This window comes from Nicotiana sylvestris, chromosome 1 (genome assembly GCF_000393655.2).
Source record: "Nicotiana sylvestris chromosome 1, ASM39365v2, whole genome shotgun sequence".
NCBI classification, from domain to species: domain Eukaryota; kingdom Viridiplantae; phylum Streptophyta; class Magnoliopsida; order Solanales; family Solanaceae; genus Nicotiana; species Nicotiana sylvestris.
This window is the reverse complement of record NC_091057.1, coordinates 183734811-183757219: the sequence shown is the minus strand read 5'-3', so window position 1 is coordinate 183757219 and position 22409 is coordinate 183734811. Positions and strand designations below refer to the sequence as shown.

The 22409-nt window shown below is 35.4% G+C and overlaps 2 protein-coding genes and 1 long non-coding RNA gene across 8 annotated transcripts; all 3 read right to left on the bottom strand.

Moving 5' to 3' along the window:
* Positions 1 to 202: 202 nt before the first annotated feature.
* Positions 203 to 4804, bottom strand: LOC104217907 (uncharacterized). Its single transcript, XR_011406792.1, has 2 exons — positions 4709 to 4804; positions 203 to 1020 (listed from the first exon to the last, which is right to left on the bottom strand). It is a non-coding gene; the product is annotated as an uncharacterized lncRNA (long non-coding RNA).
* Positions 4805 to 9038: 4234 nt separating this feature from the next.
* On the bottom strand, positions 9039 to 12687 carry LOC104217906 (fructose-bisphosphate aldolase 1, chloroplastic-like). Its single transcript, XM_009768249.2, has 5 exons — positions 12412 to 12687; positions 11213 to 11482; positions 10437 to 10546; positions 9987 to 10347; positions 9039 to 9519 (listed from the first exon to the last, which is right to left on the bottom strand). Exons 1-5 carry the CDS (start codon positions 12586 to 12588, stop codon positions 9241 to 9243), a joined length of 1197 nt encoding a protein of 398 aa, XP_009766551.1. The 5' UTR covers positions 12589 to 12687; the 3' UTR covers positions 9039 to 9240.
* Positions 12688 to 13898: 1211 nt separating this feature from the next.
* LOC104217905 (uncharacterized) lies at positions 13899 to 22393 on the bottom strand. Of its 6 annotated transcripts, none has more exons than XM_070172037.1 (3): positions 22216 to 22393; positions 21886 to 21996; positions 13899 to 14916 (listed from the first exon to the last, which is right to left on the bottom strand). In XM_070172037.1, the coding sequence occupies exon 3, from the start codon at positions 14897 to 14899 to the stop codon at positions 14174 to 14176; it is 726 nt and encodes a 241-aa protein (XP_070028138.1). In that variant the 5' UTR covers positions 14900 to 14916; positions 21886 to 21996; positions 22216 to 22393; the 3' UTR covers positions 13899 to 14173. The 6 variants fall into 6 exon arrangements, with proteins under 6 accessions (XP_070028138.1, XP_070028135.1, XP_070028142.1 ...); XM_070172034.1 differs by having other exon boundaries at positions 21898 to 21996; XM_070172041.1 differs by having other exon boundaries at positions 21898 to 21992.
* Positions 22394 to 22409: the final 16 nt, after the last annotated feature.

Below are 22409 nucleotides of genomic sequence, written 5' to 3'. Positions count from 1 at the left end.
ATTCTGTTATTAGACTTCAAAATCATTCAAGGTTGAAGCCGAGGGTATATCGGAAACAACCTCTCTATCCTTACACACTACCCTCCCAGACCTCACTAGTGGGATTTTACTGGGTCTTTGTTGTTGTAATCATTCAAGGTTGACACAAACTATTGGGGAGTAATTGAACCACCCAAGAATCAATATGACTGTCACCAACTCAGAAAGGAAACAATCTTTCTTGTTCTCCCTTAATATTTCTCAACATAAAAAGAATGACAATAATCAGGAAGGTTAAATGCCATTTGATTACAAAGATAAAAAGATGGACATATGCCATTGTTAATCAAATCTCTACCATATATCTATCAAGAATGAATATACAGTTAATCAATAAAACTCAAAAGCTTCGTTTTGTGCCAACATCTCAAGAACCTCGGGCATATCAATTATCACAATTCAAATCAGTTAAGTCCTTTTCATCCCATTGATAATCAAGAACTCCTAATTCAGGCACCTTGCATAATCAGTAGAATGTGGCATCCTTTTGATGGCACAAAGAACATAATCTCTACGATCTTCGTCGAATTTCTGAAGAATAACACTAGAAAGTTCGTACTCCTTCATCAACCAATGTCCATCGTTCTGATTATAATACTCTTTATTCACATAACACAAGCTCTTTTTGCATCCAATAACCACTAATGATGAATTTCCCACATTTTCGTAGTGAACTGATTTAGCCTTGTCTTGCTGTTTCCAACTCCCTTTATTACCTACCTCTCGATTATACCCCGCCTTGCTTTTCTTCTTCAGCTTTGTAATGAAATAGCGATAATTACTGCTATCCGCATTATCATCATCATTACCACAGGGTACGCCGTGATTGTAAATTTCCCATGGTTCTTCTCCGCCATAGACGTCGATGTTTGTTGTGATAAATCCAGAATCATTCATTTCTTGTTTAGCAATGTATCTCAACAACAACTTAAGTCGTTCTGAATCAGTAGGACGAAACCGATAAAAACCCTCTTGCAGCTGCTGCTCCATTCTTGGATTTTTTTTTCAATAAGAATGAAATAGAAATAGGAATATGAGGCGACGGTTCTGAGTTGTATTCCTATGAATTTATAGATATCTGTAGGTTTCCGTTTAGGATATTAATTAATTGGGCAAAAAGTAAGGGTTTCGTTAATTTCTTCCACCCAAAGAAATAGCCGCGGTAACTGCCTTTTCAACAACACATCCGGAATCTTTTTTTCTTTTTTTTTCGTATCCCAAACGGATGATGGGTCAAATATACGCTCGGTTTAATAAAATTCTATTGAATTTAATAATTTTATTTATAAATTCAATCCGAATAGAATAATATTTTTTATTTATTAATAAACATAAATAAAATATTTCTATATATTGATCAAGCCACAAATGTATACTAATTCTTATTAGAATTTGAGCTTAGTGAATTGCATTTTTCATTGGCAGAAATTTTTTGTAAAAGAAAAAAAAGTTCAAGGAAATTTGTACTTTTGCGTGGTGATGTGCTTTTAATACATAATTCTTAGTTTAATACATAATACACGAATGTATGAGATATTTGTCTTCGTCTTTTCTCTAGTAGTAGTATTTGATTTTCTAAAATTTTAAATTAAAAGAACATGAAATGAAAAGTAAGAATACTACAACTAGAAGCGGACCCAGAGTTTGAGCGCAATGGGGCACCACTGTATGATTACTAGTGATAAAATTCGATGTGCACCTAGATTCTAATTACTAGCAATAAAATTTGGTGTGCAACTCTTTAAAAAGTTACTGATTATGATCGATAACTTATCATCTAAGTATTTTTAAAAAGTTCTAAAAAAGAAAAAGCATCAAACAGAGAGAGATTTTTTGCAAAACGGGTGTTACGTGAAGGGAAGGTGTTTGATTTAAGTCTATTTCAAACATTAAAATTTCTAGTTTTTTCTCAATTAAAAAGGAGTCAATGATCAAAAAGGTGTTCAAACTTTAAAATTATCAAAAATTTACACACAAAAAATCAAGATTAAGGGTGTGTTAGTAGTCAAGGAATTGAAGAAGAGTCTCAAACTCATCGTGGAGTCAAAGTTGGTGATGTCCACTACTTTATCGAATTGATTGTTAAAGAAGGTTGTGACATAAAGTATTTATATATTTTTATTAGTGGAGCAATAAGTTACAATTTGAGGTTTTTGATTTGAAGGGTGAGATTTACAAAAAGAATAAAATTAATTATGTTCACCAATATATACTAGTACTAAACTAAAACTGATTTTAGAAAAAAGATAAAAATAAAATAAAATAAACCAGTTTACTATTAAATTATGTTGAATTGAAATAAGTAAACCAGAAAGAAGGAGTAAAAGCTAAACATGAGTTTCAAACTCACATCAACCACTAAAGGGAGGAAACTAAAGCACTCTACTCAACCATTCCTTCGGTCAAGCTTTTGTGTTTGGGGCACACATAAATTTTTTAAAGGGTCCCAACTTTATTTACAAATATATATATATAAAATATATATACATGGTTTCTGCCGAAATTAACGGGGTCCCGTGACCCCTCAAGAGTCAAGTTAGGTACGCCTCTGACTACAACAACAATCATTACTATTGAGTTACATTCCAGTCATGTAACTTTTTGCCTATTATTTTTCCTCTAGTTTTTTTCTTTTACTGTTTTATCTTTTATCTTTTTTTATTTTCAATTCCTTGATCTTTTTAGTTACTTTCGTCCCTTTTTCTACTTATTCCTACCTTACTTCCTTTATAAATTTCTTTCTTGCATTTAAGTAACATGAATCGTAAACCTAAAAAAATTTATGCTATTAGATGACCTTTATGTATTGTAACATGCAATTGCTTTAAAAAAAATAATAAAGAGGAAAAAATATTCTTACATCATTTGATCTATTTTTCGTAGTCACATTGTACACACCTCTAAATATAAATGTTGGCCAATAAAAGATGCCACACACGCTTTAATAGGGTAAAATGAGAGGAAACATAAAAAAATGACATAGTAACAGCTATTTGGTTTAAGAGTAATGTAATGTGATTTTTCTATAAATTTGATACAAGCCGTATTCTTCACACGATGACCAAGGAATCTTTTAGTAAAACTCAGCAAAATAAAAATAACTTTAGAACATATTTTCTACTTTGTAAATAAACAACAACAACAACAACAACAATAATAATAATAATAATAATAATAATAATAATAATAATAATAATAATAAATATTAGAAAAATGCTTGTATCACCACTATCACCATTGCAATACCCATGATCCATAGACAACCGCTTAAAAAAGAAAGCAAGAAACATTACTTTAAAGTAAAAGTTGTAAACAACACAAAGTAAAATATTGGATCAACTCTATCAAACAAAAGCTAAAATATTGGATCAACTCCATCAAACAAAAGCTTGCCAAACTTGCCTACCTGCTCTTGAAATTTGATAGAGATATTTATGACATTATCATCATCGCCTTAGTATACGTCTGCTTACATTAATATTTGTTGAAACTATTTGGTATTTCAACAACATATATAGTAACAAAAAAATTAATTTAGAAACTTACTGCAATGTAGTTGGGATGCAGAGGCGGAACTAGGATTTAGAGTGTGTGGGTTCTAAAATTTAAAATAGGGCTATGACCTAAAACTAATATACTAAAGAATGAGTATCGATATTTAATATATATTTAAAAAGAAACGAAAGACAAACACAATATATGGCCCCGAAAAGGAATTCCTCTTCTAGTAGAAGTTACACTCTCATCATGGCCCCGAAAAGGAATTCCTTCTTTCAAAAGATACCTTATCACATCATTGAAGCATTCAAACGAACTCGATGTTCACTTTTAATTTTCTCAGATTGCTTGTCCAAAGAAGTTAGAATGGATTGTGTTTGGTTCATTAAATTAAATCTAGCATCATCTTGAAATATCGATTATGAACACTACTCATGTCACCCACATGTGATTTAAGCCTTTCTAAACCTTTATTCCAACCTCTAAAACCATCCGTTGTGAAAGCATCACCTACTTTTTTTCCATATCCTCCAACCTCCTTTTTAAACAAGTAACAACATAAACAAAATGTTGCATCTTGTTTAATACTATATTCTAACCATTGAGAACATGAAGTTTTAAACCATTTAGGACTAAAGTAACGCATTATTCCTCCAAAATCTCTTTTTGGGAAGACAAAATCACGAGGTTGACAAGGTCCATTTTGTATATAATTTCTCCTTATGCGATCACGTAAATTAGGAGGATATTCTGAAATTGGTTTTCTTTTAGCAGGATCGGACTCATAATCCCACACTTTAGGAGGATATCATAGCGATTTTTGCTAGAAAAACCTAAAAATCAGAAAAAACAAATTCACTTGAAGTTTTATGTTTCAAATGCTATAACAAACTATTCTTTATCTCCTTTGACATAGTTCAATTTGTAAACTATAATATGATTTGTTCCCAAAATTTAAAAACTTAGTGTAACTAGTTAGTTCTCATAAATTGACAAAGAGAATAGAGGTCAAATTATGAGACAACCCTAGAATCAAATATTAAAAATTAAATTTTGCATAAATTATCAAATATAAAATATAAGATTAAAACATGAAGCAAAAAATCAGAAAATAAGAATTGAAGAAGGAAGAACTTAGAAGGGTCTAACTTCTAAGGGATAAAGAGCATACACTGATACACAGTGGAGAGTTGGAGGGCGTCCGGCAGATTGTGGTATCAGTGATTGTCAATCAATCGCACAGGCAGAGGCGCAGAGCAGCTGAGCAGGACCCTAGTTTTGTTTTTTTATTTGGGAATTGGAGGAAAACGTTTGTGTTTAAAGTTGGAAAGCTTCTGGTCTTTGTTTATTAGAAAGAAAACAAGTTGTTGTGTTTTATTTATTAAATAATATTACTGTAGTGTTTGTTGAGACGAAAGTCAGAAGAAACGTTAAAGTTGGAAAGCTTATGATTTTTGTTTATTAAGAAGAAAACAAGTTGTTATGTTTTATTTATCAAATAATGTTACTTTTAGTGTTTGTTGAGTGGAAAGTAATTATTAAATAATGTTAGTTTAGTGGAAAGTAGAAGAAACGTAGTCGCTCACATTTTGATTTGTTAAAAAACGTAAAAAAACAACAACAAAATAAAGCACTGCTTTATATGGGAATCAAACCCACATCTTTTCCAAAGAACCCACCATCATTACCATTGAACCCAGACCTCTTTTGATTACTAGGTTCATCATGATATATTTATATAGATGTGGCAAGTTTCTCAATACAAATAAAGGGTTTCGGAAAAAGTCAATGAGTTCGACCGAACTCGCACCCGCTACTGTACCTCCGTTCCTGTTGGGATGAAACCAATGCCCACTATATATATAGAGAGAAAGAGAGATTGATTGGAAATTAGCTGTACGTCAAGTAAGGGATTGAAAGGCCAAACAATAAAATAATAAATTAGATACTATTTAATACTCATAATTGTATAGTAATTACTTTTAATGGTTGGAGAAGTGAAACAACTCTGTTTTTAATTTGAAATGCTTACTATTAATTACACATAATTATATTTCTCTTCCCTTATTTAAGACTCATAATGATATATAGGGGAAGAATTCTAATAATTGAGTAATTGCATTTAAATAAGGGGAAAAAACAAAAAATCAGGGAAAAAGATAAAATAGAGATGCTGGCATTTGAGGCATGCCACATCAACTTTCCTATTCCTAGAATTATTGATATATATATAGAAGTTTAAATATATCATTTGTTATGCTTTCAGTCTATAATACCCATGCCGACATGCCATAATACTACTAGTTCAAATATATTTCTCTTCCGCTAAATTTGTCCAAAGAACACATTTTACCTGTCTTTTATTATTTTTTTCATCACTAGACTTTCCTTCCCCTCGAAGAAAATTTTACTAGTGGAAAAACAAATATAGGGGAGAGATAAAATGGGTTAAGGCGTTGAGGTGGCATGTCACGTGGCATCATGAAAACGTCCTTTTCCCAAGCATTTATATTTGAGTACTTTCTTGTGTGTTAAATTCTAAAATCTTCATTATGAGTATTTTGAATCATTAAAAATTAGATCCTACCGTTATTCCATCCGGTCCATAATAAGTGACTTTTAGCCTTTGACACATTCTTTAAGAAAATCTGAATTCCTAGAGAAAAAAGTTGTATTCACTAAATTACCCTTAATTAATTGTTACCTTGACACATTAGAAAAATAAAATTATTTCTTTTTTGTTTAGGTAAAAGGACACTTATTTTGGACCAAAATAAAAAGGCAAAAATGTACTTATTATGGATAAGAGGGAGTATAAAAGAAGAGGAGCTATTGGATAAAGTAATGCTATAAAAATCTCCAAAAGCCATATAACGACAAAAAATGTAATTCCTTTCTACTTGGTTTAACGTAGTGGCGGGAATTTGAGCCAGTCTATTTATCATGTCCAACCCGCCCAGAGATTAATGAGTTGGACTACAAATATTTTTAGCTCATGGGTTTATTTGGATTGAACCAAGTTAACCCATCATTTGTATAACCCATGAAGTAGCCCAAATACAACTCATGGAGCTCACCCAAAACAAAGGGATCTCAGCCCAACTGAAGGCTTGTCTAGAAATTTATTTAGTTGCCCCATCAATATTTTCTGTATATAAGTTTAAAAATGAGAATCAAGGTATTTAAGTTTTAATGTAAATATGAATAATTTTGTAATTGAGTTGTGGTGAAATTTGCTTATTTAGAAATAACATAAAAGATATTTTTCAACTTACAAATTTTAAATACTAATTTGTTATTTAAGAAAATATATTTTGATTCTCAAAATATTGATAGTATTTTTTATTTTTTTTTTGGAAAGGAGGGAGTACTTCTTAAATGGGGAGTAGGATTTCTTGTGTTACATTGTAAAGAACAAATAATAACTACATAAATAGATATAAATCAAAATTTGTACAAAAATGAATTATTTATGGAACAATTGCAACATCAGGAAAAAAATAATTCAACTAGCTAAACCTTTATCTTGCACAAAAAATTTCTTCAAAAGATTTTCTGAAACATTGTATTTGTTTTTTGCTTTTTCTTCTTCTTTATTATACACTCTTAAATATTTATTTAGTTTTAGAAAATTATAAACGTTCATGAATAGTTGAGTATAAGATTAATCCATATGTGTTTCTTAGCTAAAAATTTAAAGTTAGATATATATCAATTCATCGTTAGTGCATGAAATGAATAAATTATGAAGAAGCTAAGAAAGTAGGGAACATACATAGGTGTATAAAAGGCAAATAGATTTGTTTATGCAAAATGAGCATGGATCTAAAATATGATTCAAGTAAAGCGAGTTGGGCTATGACCCATTGTTTAGCCCATCTTAACCTAGCTCATCTTAACCCAAGTACACTTTGGATTTGGTTGAGTAAAAATTGTATGGGGTAGCCACTATTTAAAGTGGTATTTACTTTTTATCCAGTATTTTTAATGCTGAGCAAAAGTAGCCACTAGTTTATTAAAATTAATATGAAATGACGTTGTTATCCTTTTCTTCCCAAACGGAAATAGTGACTTGGAGAACAGGTCGCTGACCCTGATACCAATGAACTGTTGCATTACACAGAGAAACCTGAAACTTTTGTACGTCCAGATCCAACATTTACTTACTTTTGGGCTTTACTTGCGTCAACCAGGAAATGTGTAGGTTTATACCCATGGTGTCATGCCTAATACGATGAAATGCAGGTGAGTGACCGCATCAACTGTGGTGTTTACGTATTTACACCAGATATCTTCAATGCTATTCAAGGAGTATCCAGTCAAAGGAAAGCCAGAGGTTAATCTATGCATCCTAACTAGAGATTCCCTTGACTATGTGTTTTCATGTTAACAGGACTGAGATATATGGTCCATCTCTTCCTTTGATCTCATTGTTCTAGTGTCATTTTAAGGACAATGAGTCCTGAACTTATAGTCTGTTTGACCAAGCTTCTTTTTGGCCAAAATTGCTTTTTTTTTGCTAAAAATGAGGTGTTTGGCCAAGCTTTTAGAAGGAAAAAAAGTGTTTCTGAGGAGAAGCAGAAGCAGTTTTGGAGAAATAGAAAAAAGTAGCTTCTCTCCAAAAGTACTTTTTTGAGAAACACTTTTGAGAAAAATACATTTAGAAGCAGTTTTTTAAAGCTTGGTCAAACTCTAATTGCTGCTTAGAAGTGCTTTTCAAACTAATTAGCTAAACACAAACTAATTCTCACCAAAAGTACTTTTGTGAAAAACACTTTTGAAAAAAGCACTTCTTAAAATAAATTGATTTCAGCTTGTTCAAACGGGTTATTAGGCTAAGAAGCCTAAAAGTTAAGGATAATAGGTCCTGAACTTACAGTTACACGTTCAAAAGTTAAGGACAATAGGTCCTGAAGTCCTGAACTTAGAGTTACAAGTTCAAAAGTTAATAACATATAGTCCTGAAGTTAAGTTCAAAAGTTAAGGACATGAGCAGAAGGGTATTTTCGTCCGGGCAGTTAAAGTTTATTAAAGCAGTGGCTAAAGACTAAAGACATTTTAAATAGTGGCTTAAAAGTAAATACATGTGTTATTAGTGTCTAGCCATGCACTTCCCCCCTGGGTTGGACAATTGCCCATTTATTGACTCAACCCATCTTAACCCGCCCAAACTCAGCTCAACCCGTCATTTGCCACCTTTTAACATCTAATGTAGTTTTGATTACTTAGAGTTAAAATAATTTAGGGAAAATGACACTGTATAGCTGCTCTCAAAATAATAGTCGAAAAACTATATATTTTTTTATATAAATATTTTTGTATATTATATAAAAAAATATACAAATTTTATACATTTTTGTAGCTACTGAATATAAATAGTTTCAGTGACATTAAGTATTTTTTACTACTTTAAAGGTATCCACAATGAAGCAAGAAGCTATTTCAAGCTCAAATATAGCACAAAACAATTCCAGGTTTATAATTCATTAAGCAACACTAACTAATCTCAATCATCAAGAAAGTTTATTAAACTGGTTAATTAAAAAAGTACAGGTAATCAAAAACAAAAATACTCTTCTCTATGACTTTACTATTAATTGCATAATAACTCATATGAGAGAATTCATCGTTTCTCTGCTTCACTATAATCACTTAGATCATCATCCTTTTTTCTTCTCTTCTTAAAAACTTGAGTGCAGTAACTTAGTAGACATAGCCTTTTACAAACATTCCTTGTTTAGCTTCATCTGATTCACCCTCGCCGGTGTATTTTCCGAGTTGAGCAAGAGAGTTGGCTTTGGCTCTGGTAAGTAAAGCATCCTGAGCAGCCTTAACATTTTCGGGTTGTCCTCCCCATGTCTTCAAGCAAGTGTTCTGAAGAGCCCTCGCGTATGAGAACGATACGTGCCATGGGTTTGGAGCTTGGTTCATGGCATTCAAGTTCAATGTAGCCTCAACTTCTGATTGCCCACCAGACAAGAACTGCAATAATATTGAATCAATTAGCACAAATTATGTAGTAATTTCCTTCCTAGTGCCAATGTTTATGTTAGTCTTCGTTGAGTGTTTATTCACTTATTCATCTATCACTAGTAATGGACTAATGATTCATATTCTATATGTAGAGTGTTGACAAATAAAAGTATTGACTCTGTTCCATCTTATACAGTACTTTTCTTTTTAATCTGCTCTGCTCTGCTCTGAAAAGAATAACTATTTAATAACTTCTCATTTTGTCTTAAATGGCATGCTCGTATAGTCATAGAAATGTCATCGAATGTTTAAGAGCACACATTTTAAGGCTACTTGGGCCATGTGCCGACAATCTTTCTTTGTTTGTCAAATTTCGTGCTCAGTCAAACACTATAATATGAGATGAAACGTAGGGAGTGCCAGTAACTCAAGTTTCTTAAAAACTAGCTAAATTCATAGAAATAGAGGAGACTTACCATGATTCCAGGGACAGCTGGGGGGATCCTCCTTTGAAGGAGACTTAGAGTATAGTCCGCGACTTGCTGAGGAGTGGCCCTGTCTTTGCATTCAGCACCAGGGGTGACCATGCTCGGCTTCAGGAGGATACCCTCGAACATGACATTGTTCTCAGCCAAATAAAAGAAGACCTCAGCCCAAACCTTCTGTGCTACCTCAAAAGTCCTGTCAATACCATGTTCACCGTCTAACAAAATCTCTGGCTCCACAATTGGGACCAAACCACTGTCCTGAGAAATGGCAGCGTAGCGAGCCAAGCCCCATGCTGCTTCCTTCACAGCTAATGCAGATGGTCCGTTGGGAATGCTCACCACGGTACGCCTGCATAAGTTACCATAATTTTAGCACATATCATCTTAAAAATAACAAAGTCAATATTTTTGAAAATTACGAGGCATTGTTGAACATACCATTTGGCGAAACGTGCACCCTGTTGGTAGTATGCAGCAGTGCGGGAGGCAAGACCATCAAGACCTTGACACCATGACTCATCATTTGAACCAGCAAGGGGAACCAAACCCTGGTAACAGATAAAATGATTAGGGGATTTTGATAGAAATCTCATTCCAGTCCAATTCATCATTAAACTTGAAATCCTCTCCTTTAACATTCTGTACATAGGCTGATTAATTCTTGTCTGAGCTAGTTTCACCACATCAACAACTCTAAGTTGAACAAGTTAAAGTTTATTTAAGAATAAAACTTAAAGTTTGAACACCCTATAACAAGCTCTTGCTACCAGAGGCGGACCTATGTGTTATAGTGTGGGGTCACCGGATGCCGAAAGCTTCGGCAGAAATCTTGTATGTGTATATGTATATACCTTGAAAATGATAATTTAAAGCACTTAGCACCCTGAATATTAAAAGCCTTTAGTTGAGCCGAGTATTGTGCCCCCGTCGCGTAAAAATCCTGGGTCCGTCTCTCCTTGCTACCCATACATAACCTTGCCTTTCCTCTTTCTTGTTACTACAACTACAATTACACCTTAATTCCAAGCAAGTTGGGGTCGGCTATATAGATCCTCAAACGTTATGTCATTCGATTTAAGCTCATCTGAGACCAATATTATATGAATAAAAATAGGAGTTACTAAAAGTTCACTATACATTTTACTGGCATTGTTTCCTCTTTATAGTTGTCCTTTTTTTTCCTTAATCAAGTTGTGGGTTGTAGGTTAATATACCTTGTCAACTTTGATACCAGGAACAATGTTTTGTTCAACAAGAACATCAACTATTTTGCGGCCATCAACGGTTGATTGGTAGAGAGTCTCCTCGAAAAGAATAGCACCAGAGATGTACTGTCCAAGTCCTGGAGCTGTCACAAGCAGGGTACGGTAAGCTTGGCGGTTAGCCTCAGTGTTTTCCAAACCAATGGAAGCCAAACGCTTTCCACAGGTAGCATTGGATTCATCCATAGCCAAAATTCCGCGTCCTGGTGATGCAACGGTTTTCTACACACAACAAACACTTCATTGTTAAAGCCTTATTCCATTTAAGATTATAACTCAATTTCAAGGCGAATTCAACATGAAACTAAACAGGTTCAAAATTCTGAATTTTTTGTAAATATGGGTTTGAAATTGGTATTTATAGGAGTACTACTTTTCGGTATTTTCACATACATATTGCAAAAGACGGCTTAACTAAACCTATTTCTATTAATCTAGTTAAACTATCATATTGAAAACTTTATTTTGTGAGTGTACGGAACACAAACTCTCTTTAGAGTTTAAGTTTATCCAGTGAAAGTGTAAAGAATTTGTATGCACTCAAAGGCGTAAAGCAACAACAACAACCCAGTAGAATCCGACTAGTAGAGTCTGGGGAGGGTAGAGTGAACGACAACCTTACCCCTACCCTGGAGAGGTAGAGAGGTTGTTTCCGGGAGACCCTCGGCTCATTAATCGGCGTAAAGCAATTAATTGGAAACTATTTCAAGCAAATGCGCATTCCCCCTTTTCTTGACGGAATAGCTAATTGATGTACCTGAGATGCATGCATTTCCTCTAGCTCCTCGAGAAGACATTATATGAGCTGGATTAGAAGGGCCAGTCATCCCAAAATTTAATTTAGCCTTTTCATGCTTACTATAACTAGTTATTTCAGTTTTCTACCAGCAACTTTAACTATAAGCTCAACTCTATTCAGTGTTTGGGCAAGATACCACTAATTTAAACTGAACATCTAAAATGAACAACTCATAAGAAGAAATCTTTCAATTTAACCGGTTATAACAGACTATTACTCTATTTTTCAGGTCATCAAATCAGGCTAGATATATAGAGAACTACATATTGTTTTAGGTCAATTTAAGCCGATAGCGAAAAAAATCTTTACACTGGCAGTGCGTAGAACTTAAACTTGCTAAGTTAAAACTTACAGCGGTCTTAACAAGCTCATCAGCATATGGAGAAGCAGCGCGGACAGTGAGAGAAGGAGCATTGGTGGGGTGGCAGCGAACAACTGAGACAGAAGTTTGACGAAGGCTTTGCCCTTTTACAAACTCAGACTTGTCAAGAACTGTTGGGGATGATTTTAGTAGAGATGCTGAGGCCATTTTTTTCTAACTTTTTTTTCTTCTCTCTACTACAATCTCCTTATCTCAGCACACTCTCTTCTCACTGTTACTCTTTGCCACACAAATTTCTCCAACAGAGTGCCAGAATTTATAACTGTACTAATCTGTTACTAAAGATGTCTCATTTGAGGTTGTTATGCTCCAACCAATGCCAGCTTGCCATGCAATCTTGGTTTTTTTTGCCTACCTGGCATATAGTACAAGTGGTTGAAATAGATGGAATGATTCCCACCTCGTAAAAGAATTCATAAATAGTAGTTGTAAATTATGGTCTGTGGAATTTAAAAACATTGATTTCTTCTACTTGGTTTTTTTGGAGTTATTTGATGGTTTAAGCAGGCATCAGCATCAGATTACACTAGACTACAAATAAGTTGGTTTTTGCTCAGAGCAATGGAAGCCAAACGTGAGGCTCTGATAAGCAATCCTACCTCGAGTGGCTTGGTAATGTTTCCCTGTTTGTTTTGGTTATCCCGAGGTGATCAGTGGTCATGGTTCAGTTCCAGGATTGTGCTTGACAATGACTTGTAGTTATTCAGCAATTATTTTTTAATAGCAGCAGTATCCGAAGCAGTTTGCATTCACCTCGATTATTCCGTGGCTATTCCACTGAATACCTACTACCTCCTACCAATAAACTGTTGGATTATTAACCACCATTTAAATTTTGACCCCGGTATGAAAAATCTTGAGATAATAGCCTCCCGCCAAATTTTTGGAAAGCGCTCCTGGCGATCGCCGGAATTACCCCATATGAAAAGGTATGGTGATAGCAGATTTTGGGGCAAATCCTGGTAATCACCATATGAATTCTGGCGATTGGCTGGAGCACTTCCAAAATTCTGGCCAGAAGCTATATTTTCAAGAATTTTCTTACCGGGTTAAAAATTTAAACAGCGGCACCGAATGATCCTATTTGTGCAAATCACCCTAACTTTCAACAATTTTAATGTTAAAGCCCAAAAAGCTATGTACATTGAGGCATCTGCACAAATAACCTTTTTAATGCTACTATTTGAAATCTGTCTGAGTCCAGATAGCTAACTGTGTAAATGAAAAATTTATCGAACTACTTTTCAAAGACAGAATGTAACCCACTGAATTTGAAGAGTAACCTAAAAAGAGGCCCCACAGTGCAAATAATCCCAACTACTCATGTTTAGTTATGTGAAGCTAAAGAGACTGGATCATTACATCTCAGCAAGTCGCAGCAAATTTATATCTGTGACTTGCAACTACTAAGAACTATTTCCCACAGTTAAATGTTCCTGTCTCATCTTTTAGACGGCTGAAAGAATAACTCAGATGAAATTTCATGCACCAAAGCAAAAACCCAATCTGTTGAATCACCTAATAGACTCCAGTCCAAAGGAAGGAAAGCAATATCTAAGTAATCTATACCTATATACAAGGAAAGTTTAAAGACAGCTTGTTTTCTTACACTAGTTGCTACTTAATTATCAAGCTAAATAAGGGTAGTAACTAAAACACAGAACAGGGAAAAATCAGAATTAGTAAGCTGCAAACGGATGCTCTCGACCAGAATTTGGATTTGCAACATAACTTAGTCACTTATTGGACTCAACGACAGGTCATCAAGGCCAGAAATGAGATCATCAAGTAACTTATCGTCTAGCAGTACTCCAAGATTTTCGGCTTCTGAAGGGTTGGAGTCCAAGGAGCTTCCTGCGAGGGCTTTGTTGAACTGTTTAACAAGTTCATCTTCCTCATCTGGAATGTCAAGTTCCCAGACCTTGAATATGTCAGCCAAATTTTCCTCAACGAATGTTGAAAACTCTGAATCTACTTCAGAATGGGAGTCTTCAGCGGATCTCAGATCCTCGTTATAGGTGGGAGGAAATTCATTTTCTGAGTTAATTCTGGACCAAGAACTATCTGTATCTTTGTTGTTAATCCGATGACGAGTTGTGTTCCCTTCTTGTTCATTGGTTGGAGAAACCTCATCAATGGTGTCATCTACCATCCCTGAAATTCCTGTCTCTTCGACGGTGGGGAAAATACAAGATTCTTGAGGAGAGTCATCCCTCGAGACTGCAGAAAAGATTTTTTGGGAAGGAAAAGCGTCCGGTGACGCATGTTTCGAAGAATCCATGTCATGGTCCGATATAGCAAGATCTTTAATGAGGCATGAGTCAGCCCATGCTACATCCTCAGGTGAAAGCACATCTTCACTCTCGTTGCCACCTATGGAATTTAGATCAAGTGGAGAAACACTGACATCTTTCATGTCATCATCATCAGCCATGGCCATGGAGAGAAGTTCAGCCATATTCCTTAGCAACCGTACTGCAACAGAAAGTACATAGGTAAAACCTTCATGAACTATCAACGAACATTTTATAATACTAGGATCCAAGATACCATCTAACTTCATCAAAAAAATACCAATCGACTCAGATCACTTCCAAATTAACTCACTTTTTATGACAGAATACGGTATGTCTGACTAAATTAAGTAAACAAATATCATATAGAGTAGACTAGCTTTTAAGAAGTGCCTTTCTTTGTGGCGGCAATTGGGGTTCTATCTCAGGACCTCTATACACTTGCGGTTTATGACTCCAAGCCCAACCACTAGCAATTAAAAGAAAACCACAAAGAAACGATCTCAAATGTCTTGAAACTGAGGTTTCGATAACAAGATGATGACAAAAAAAGTGGGTTACTTGCATTCACAACAAGGGAAATTCTTCGGGATCAAACCTAAAAAGTTATAATACCAGCAAGATAGAGACAGATGAATATCTTCAGTTGTTGTAGCAGTACTTATTGCCTAACTAATTGATGAATTCAGTTTAAAGACTAAGAGGGTATTTGGCTAGCTTATAAGCATCTTTTGGCTTATCTACGCGTTTGGTAAAAATCCAAAGTGCTTATAAGCTCAAATCAGCCATAAGTCATAAGCTGGTCACCCCCAACTTATGACTTTTCGGCTTATAAGCACTTTTAGTTTGACTAAGACTTTTACCAGTTTATACTTTATAATATTTTGTAATTCACAAAATATTTTTCTCGAAATAAATTTTCTAACTTTCTCTTCATTCAATGTTCATTGTTAACCCTTTTCTTTACAAAAAACTTTTTAAGTTATAATCTTTTGTAAAGTTTTAAAGGGTATTTAGTCAATTTAATAAAAGAACTGTTGAAGTTTGGCAAAATGCCAAAGTCCCACATTGGTTGGGAGTTAAGTTTGGAGGGGATTTTTCCCCTATAAAAGAAGGCCTAATGTTTAGGATTGAAACACACCTCTCATTTGCCTTCTCATCTGTTTAAGGCATTTGTATCTTCTCTCTTTAGTATTATTTCACTTGTATTTTTGGAGTGAAATAAAATATTGGTTGTGTCCGAGGAGTAGGCAAAATTAGCCGAACCTCGTAAATTCTGGTGTTCCCTTTATTATTGCTTTATTGTCTTATTTATTATTTGGTGGCTGTCATAATTTTTGGTATAGTAGTTGTGACTTATTCACACTATATACATTTGGCTTCCGCAACAATTGGTATCAGAGCCAAGGTACTGTCTAAGTATGCTCTGTGGTTGCAGCATAGTCTGATCTTCCACATCAGAAAAGATTTATCTTGGTAACTGAGTCAAGGTTCTGTCTGAGTATGCTCTGTAGTTGCAGCTTAGTCTGATCTTCTACATCAGAAAGGAAATAATCTTGATTTGTGTCGTCAGCTATTAAATAATATTTGTGTCAAATATGGGAGACAATAAACAAGAAGAATCTACATCAAGTGTCAACAATACGTCATCATTGGCATCTTCGCTTATGACAAGAATTGTGTCAAATGCGAAATTTGCGGTAGAAATTTTTGACGGGTCCGGACATTTTGGGATGTGGCAAGGCGAGGTTCTAGATGTCCTTTTTCAACAAGGGCTAGATCTGGCCATTGAAGAAAAGAAACCAGATGTTATTGGAGAAGAAGATTGGAGAATTATCAACCGTGTTGCTTGCGGTACCATTCGATCCTACCTTGCTAGAGAGCAGAAATATCCATACACAAAGGAAACTTCTGCAAGTAAATTATGGAAAGCACTGGAGGATAAATTTTTGAAGAAAAACAGTCAAAATAAATTGTACATGAAGAAGAGACTGTTTCACTTCACCTATGTTCCTGGTACCACGATGAATGAACATATCACCAGTTTCAATAAGTTGGTCACAGATTTGCAAAATATGGATACAACTTATGATGATGGTGACTTGGCCTTAATGTTGTTGGCGTCACTTCCTGATGAGTACGAGCACCTTGAAACTACTCTACTCCATGGAAATGACGAAATTTCTCTCAGAGAAGTTTGTTCAGCTTTGTACAGCTATGAACAAAGAAAGCGAGAAAAACAGAAGGGCGGAGAAGGAGAAGCACTGTTTGTGAGGGGTCGTCCTCAAAATCAAACGAGGACAAAGAAGGGAAGATCCAAGTCAAGATCCAGACCCAGCAAAGATGAATGTGCCTTTTGTCGAGAAAAAGGGCACTGGAAGAAAGACTGTCCGAAGTTGAAGAATAAGGCCAAACATAACAATGGAAAGGCTATTATGGATTCAAATGTAGCTGATTGTGATGATTCAGACTTCTCATTAGTTACAACAGAGTCATCAACATCATCAGACATATGGTTGATGGACTCGGCTTGTAGCTATCATATGTGTCCCAACAGGGACTGGTTCGTGGAATTTCAAGAAGGAGAATATGGAGTCATCCACACAGCGGATAACAGCCCTCTTACCTCATATGGCATTGGTTCAATACGATTAAGGAACCATGATGGAATGATCAGAACATTGATAGATGTTCGATATGTACCGGATTTGAAGAAGAATCTCATCTCTGTGGGAGCCCTAGAATCAAAAGGGTTCAAAATCATTGCAGAAAATGGAGTGATGAGAGTATGCTCCGGTGCACTAGTGGTAATGAAGGCTAATCGGAAGAATAATAATATGTACCGCTATCGTGGCAGTACAATTATTGGGACAGCGACAGTAACATCCAGTGACGACAAAGAGGCAGAAGCAACCAAGCTATGGCACATGCGCTTGGGACATGCTGGAGGAAAATCCTTGAAAACTCTATCAGATCAAGGATTGTTAAAAGGAGTAAAGGCTTGCAACTTGGAGTTTTGTGAGCATTGTGTTAAAGGGAAACAGACAAGGGTTAAATTTGGTACAGCGATCCATAATACTAAAGGCATTTTGGATTATGTACACTCTGATGTTTGGGGTCCTTCCAAAACACCTTCATTGGGTGGGAAGCACTATTTTGTAACCTTTGTTGATGATTTTTCCCGAAGAGTATGGGTGTATACAATGAAGAGCAAAGATGAAGTGTTGGGAATTTTTCTCAAATGGAAGATGATGGTGGAGAATCAGACAGGCAGGAGAATCAAGTGTATTCGCACAGACAATGGAGGTGAATACAAAAATGATCATTTCAATAAGGTCTGTGAAAATGATGGCATCATCCGACACTTCACTGTTAGACATACACCACAACAGAATGGAGTGGCAGAACGTATGAACCGGACCTTGCTGGAGAAGGTACGGTGTATGTTGTCCAATGCTGGCTTGGGCAAAGAATTTTGGGCTGAGGCAATTACATATGCATGCCACCTCATTAATCGTCTACCATCTGCTGCTATTGATGGCAAAACACCATTTGAAAAATGGTACGGAAAACCTGCTGTAGATTATAACTCTTTGCACGTGTTTGGCTCAACTGCATATTATCATGTGACGGAGTCAAAATTGGATCCAAGGGCAAAGAAGGCTATTTTTATGGGAATTACTTCTGGAGTCAAAGGATATCGCTTATGGTGTCCTATGACAAAGAAAGTAATATTCAGCAGAGATGTTACCTTTGATGAATTTGCTATGGTAAATAAGGTAACAGAAGATACCAAACAAAATGAAGGTGCTTCTAAGCAGGTGGAGTTTGAGGGAAAATTTATTTTTCCTACACAAGAAGCAGAGGAGGAAACAAATGAAGATTACCCTCTGGAAGGAGAGCCAGTAGAGGAGATTCCAACTCAGGAATCTCAACAACAACTTGAATCAATAGCAACCAGCAGGCCAAAAAGAACAATAACGAAACCTGTTCGTCTCATAGAGACGGTTGCTTGTGCAACCTCAATTGTAGCTGATGATGTTCCTACTACTTATAAAGACGCTGTTCAAAGTTCAGAAGAAGATAAGTGGAGGATTGCCATGAATGATGAGATACAGTCCCTTCATCAGAATCATACATGGAGATTGGCCAATCTCCCGAAGGGAAAGAAAGCAATTGGGTGCAAATGGGTATTTGCAAAGAAGGAAGGATTTCCTAACCAAGTAGATGTTCGCTACAAAGCAAGATTGGTGGCCAAAGGATATGCTCAAAAGGAGGGAATTGATTACAATGAAGTGTTTTCTCCAGTTGTAAAACATTCCTCCATTAGAATTATGTTGGCTTTGGTAGCACAATTGGATTTGGAACTAGTTCAGATGGATGTAAAAACTGCGTTTTTACATGGAAACTTGGAGGAGGAAATCTACATGACTCAGCCAGAAGGATTCAAAGTTGCTGGAAAAGAAAATATGGTGTGCAAACTTGAAAAATCGTTGTACGGATTGAAACAATCTTCTAGACAATGGTACAAGCGATTTGACGAGTTTATGTTGCGGCAAGGGTACAAGAGAAGCAAATACGATCATTGTGTGTATTTGCACAAGCTTAAAGATGGTTCCTTTGTATATCTTCTCCTATATGTTGATGATATGTTGATAGCTTCCAAGAATTTGGAAGAAATTGATAAGTTGAAGATTCAACTGAAGAAGGAGTTCGAGATGAAGGATTTGGGTGAGGCAAAGAAAATTCTTGGCATGGAGATAATTAGAGATAGACGTTCAAAGAAACTCTGTTTATCTCAAAAGGAATATTTGAAGAGAGTACTTCAACGTTTTGGCATAGATGACAAGACTAAGCCAGTTAGTACTCCACTTGCTTCCCATTTTAAGCTAAGTACTACTATGTCGCCAATGGATGAAGCTGAACGAGAGTATATGTCAAAGGTACCATACGCAAATGTTGTTGGTAGCTTGATGTATGCAATGGTTTGCACAAGGCCTGACATTTCACAAGCTGTTGGAGTTATTAGCAGATATATGCACAATCCAGGGAAGGAGCATTGGCAAGCTGTGAAGTGGATTCTACGGTATATTCATAATACTGTAGATGTCGGGTTAGTTTTTGAGCAGGAAGACAATCAGTCTGTAGTTGGATATTGTGACTCAGATTTTGCGGGTGATATGGACAAACGAAGATCAACTACTGGTTATGTGTTTACTTTTGCAAAGGCACCAGTTAGTTGGAAGTCTACTTTGCAGTCAACAGTTGCTTTGTCTACAACAGAGGCAGAGTACATGGCTATTACAGATGCTGTGAAAGAGGCAATTTGGCTTCAAGGATTGCTAAAGGAGCTTGGTGTTGAACAAAAAGGTATCACAATTTTTTGTGATAGTCAAAGTGCTATTCAATTAGCGAAGAACCAAGTTTATCATGCAAGGACGAAGCACATTGATGTTCGGTATCATTTCGTACGAGAAATCATAGAAGAAGGTGGAGTCACGGTGAAGAAAATTCATACTACAGAGAATCCTGCTGATATGCTGACAAAGGTGGTGACTGCGGTCAAGTTTCAACATTGTTTGGATTTGATCAACATTGTTGAACACTGAAGATTGAAGATGAAGACACAACCAAAATTTGTTATTGAGAGAGAATTGAAAATGTGGAATTTTGCCAAGGTGGAGATTTGTTGAAGTTTGGCAAAATGCCAAAGTCCCACATTGGTTGGGAGTTAAGTTTGGAGGGGATTTTTCCCCTATAAAAGAAGGCCTAATGTTTAGGATTGAAACACACCTCTCATTTGCCTTCTCATCTGTTTAAGGCATTTGTATCTTCTCTCTTTAGTATTATTTCACTTGTATTTTTGGAGTGAAATAAAATATTGGTTGTGTCCGAGGAGTAGGCAAAATTAGCCGAACCTCGTAAATTCTGGTGTTCCCTTTATTATTGCTTTATTGTCTTATTTATTATTTGGTGGCTGTCATAATTTTTGGTATAGTAGTTGTGACTTATTCACACTATATACATTTGGCTTCCGCAACAAGAACAACTTACCAACATTTTTTACCAAACACATCAACTGCTTATTATAAGTTTCATCACTTCAATCCAAACACGTAAATACTTATTTAAAAAATCAGTTTCAGTACTTAAAAATGTTTTTCAGCACTTGAAGCTTATCAGCTAATTCAAACGGGCTCTAAGTGTCACTACTAAGAGCCAGGTAAGGATTAAAGATACAGAAGCATAGAGGGATGGAGGAATTGGATTTAATGATTTAATCCCTACCCGACCAACCAGAACGGAAAAGAAGATTTCACTCGAATAAAAGAGCCACTCATCATGTAAAGTCTCAGCGTAGTTGACAGAATCCCAAGGCAGAACCACACTGCAGGTATAGCAGACATAACCAACATAACATCGTCGGTAAATGATAGAAAGCAACCATTAAATTCACATATATTATAACAACAGTAGTAAAACATCTTATACGCCAAAACCTAAGTTTTGACTATGATATATCTTTGGATATTCCGAGACAATAAGCACAGTAACCAAAGGGTCCCTTCACATATAGAAACTAGTGATATCCGACTATTCCTCAAGGATGCAATTCTATGATGAGTAATATCTAAATGTATAACCTTTTCTCCATTCAGTTTCCACATCGACGAGAATTCAGTACTAGCTCATTCTTAAAGCTCCTAACTTGAATCCTTACCTGGCCTTCCTATCCACTTCTACCTACCCCAAGCCTATCCCACACAGCAAAAAGGTGAAAATAATTGACTTTAAGTCCAAACTTCACAATTTTCTTTCATCTTAATTCTGGAATGAACAAGTAGAGAAGGAAATGAACAATTTCTTCCATATTCCTCTTTGTCAAAGTCATCCATTATATAATGTACCATGAAACAGTCAGTAGTTTACAATCACATTTTGCCTAGTCAAAGACACTCAGCAATACTTAAATTTTGTCATTTCAATCATGTATTACTCTTCTAACAAAATTTGAGAATCTCAGTGATTGAGTTCAATAGCTCCTCATAAATTATTGGTTATAACATTAGATAATTAAATCAAGTTTCACACCACCACATCAATGTTTTCAAAGGAAGAAGATATAAACCAAAATCAAGATGAATTTTACCTAGTAAATTACCTAACTATATATAGCCGCAGCCCGCAATTTGCCAAATGGGTTGAAAGAAATTTGAAACGATATCTGGAAAATGCGACTTCAAAACTTGAGCTTTACTATCTCCTCTCAATGAAAAGAATAAGAAAATAAATGAATTATCGAAATCGTAAGCTACCATACGAAGTCATATATGTTTAATTTATAACTTCAAGAAATCACGAGGAGCAAACTAAAAAAAACCCTAAAATCCACATACGTCTACTTATGTGCCAGCTTTCTCTCAAATAACAAGCGAGCTCAAAGAAAAAAGATGTAACAAAAGAGATTCAAAAAGAATACCTATACGTCTGCTTATTTGCCTCTTCTGTTAAAGAATCTATGCTTTCACCGCAATATGAAATAGGTAGGAGATTTTGAGAAGAATGAAGCTTCACCCTCCGCTACTTCTCCGGGAAAAGACGCAAAGAACAAAGAATTTTGGGCTTTCTGAAGTTTCAGAATTAAGGGATTAGCGTATTCTGGTGTGACAATCA

Coding starts and splice junctions, on each gene's coding strand:
- LOC104217905 (XM_070172037.1), bottom strand. CDS start 14,899: ATGGCTGAACTTCTCTCCATGGCCATGGCTGATGATGATGACATGAAA.
- LOC104217906 (XM_009768249.2), bottom strand. CDS start 12,588: ATGGCCTCAGCATCTCTACTAAAATCATCCCCAACAGTTCTTGACAAG. Junction 10,547..11,212: donor CTGGTATCAAAGTTGACAAG/GTATATTAACCT, acceptor ATCTGTTACCAG/GGTTTGGTTCCCCTTGCTGG. Junction 10,348..10,436: donor GGTGCACGTTTCGCCAAATG/GTATGTTCAACA, acceptor TAACTTATGCAG/GCGTACCGTGGTGAGCATTC.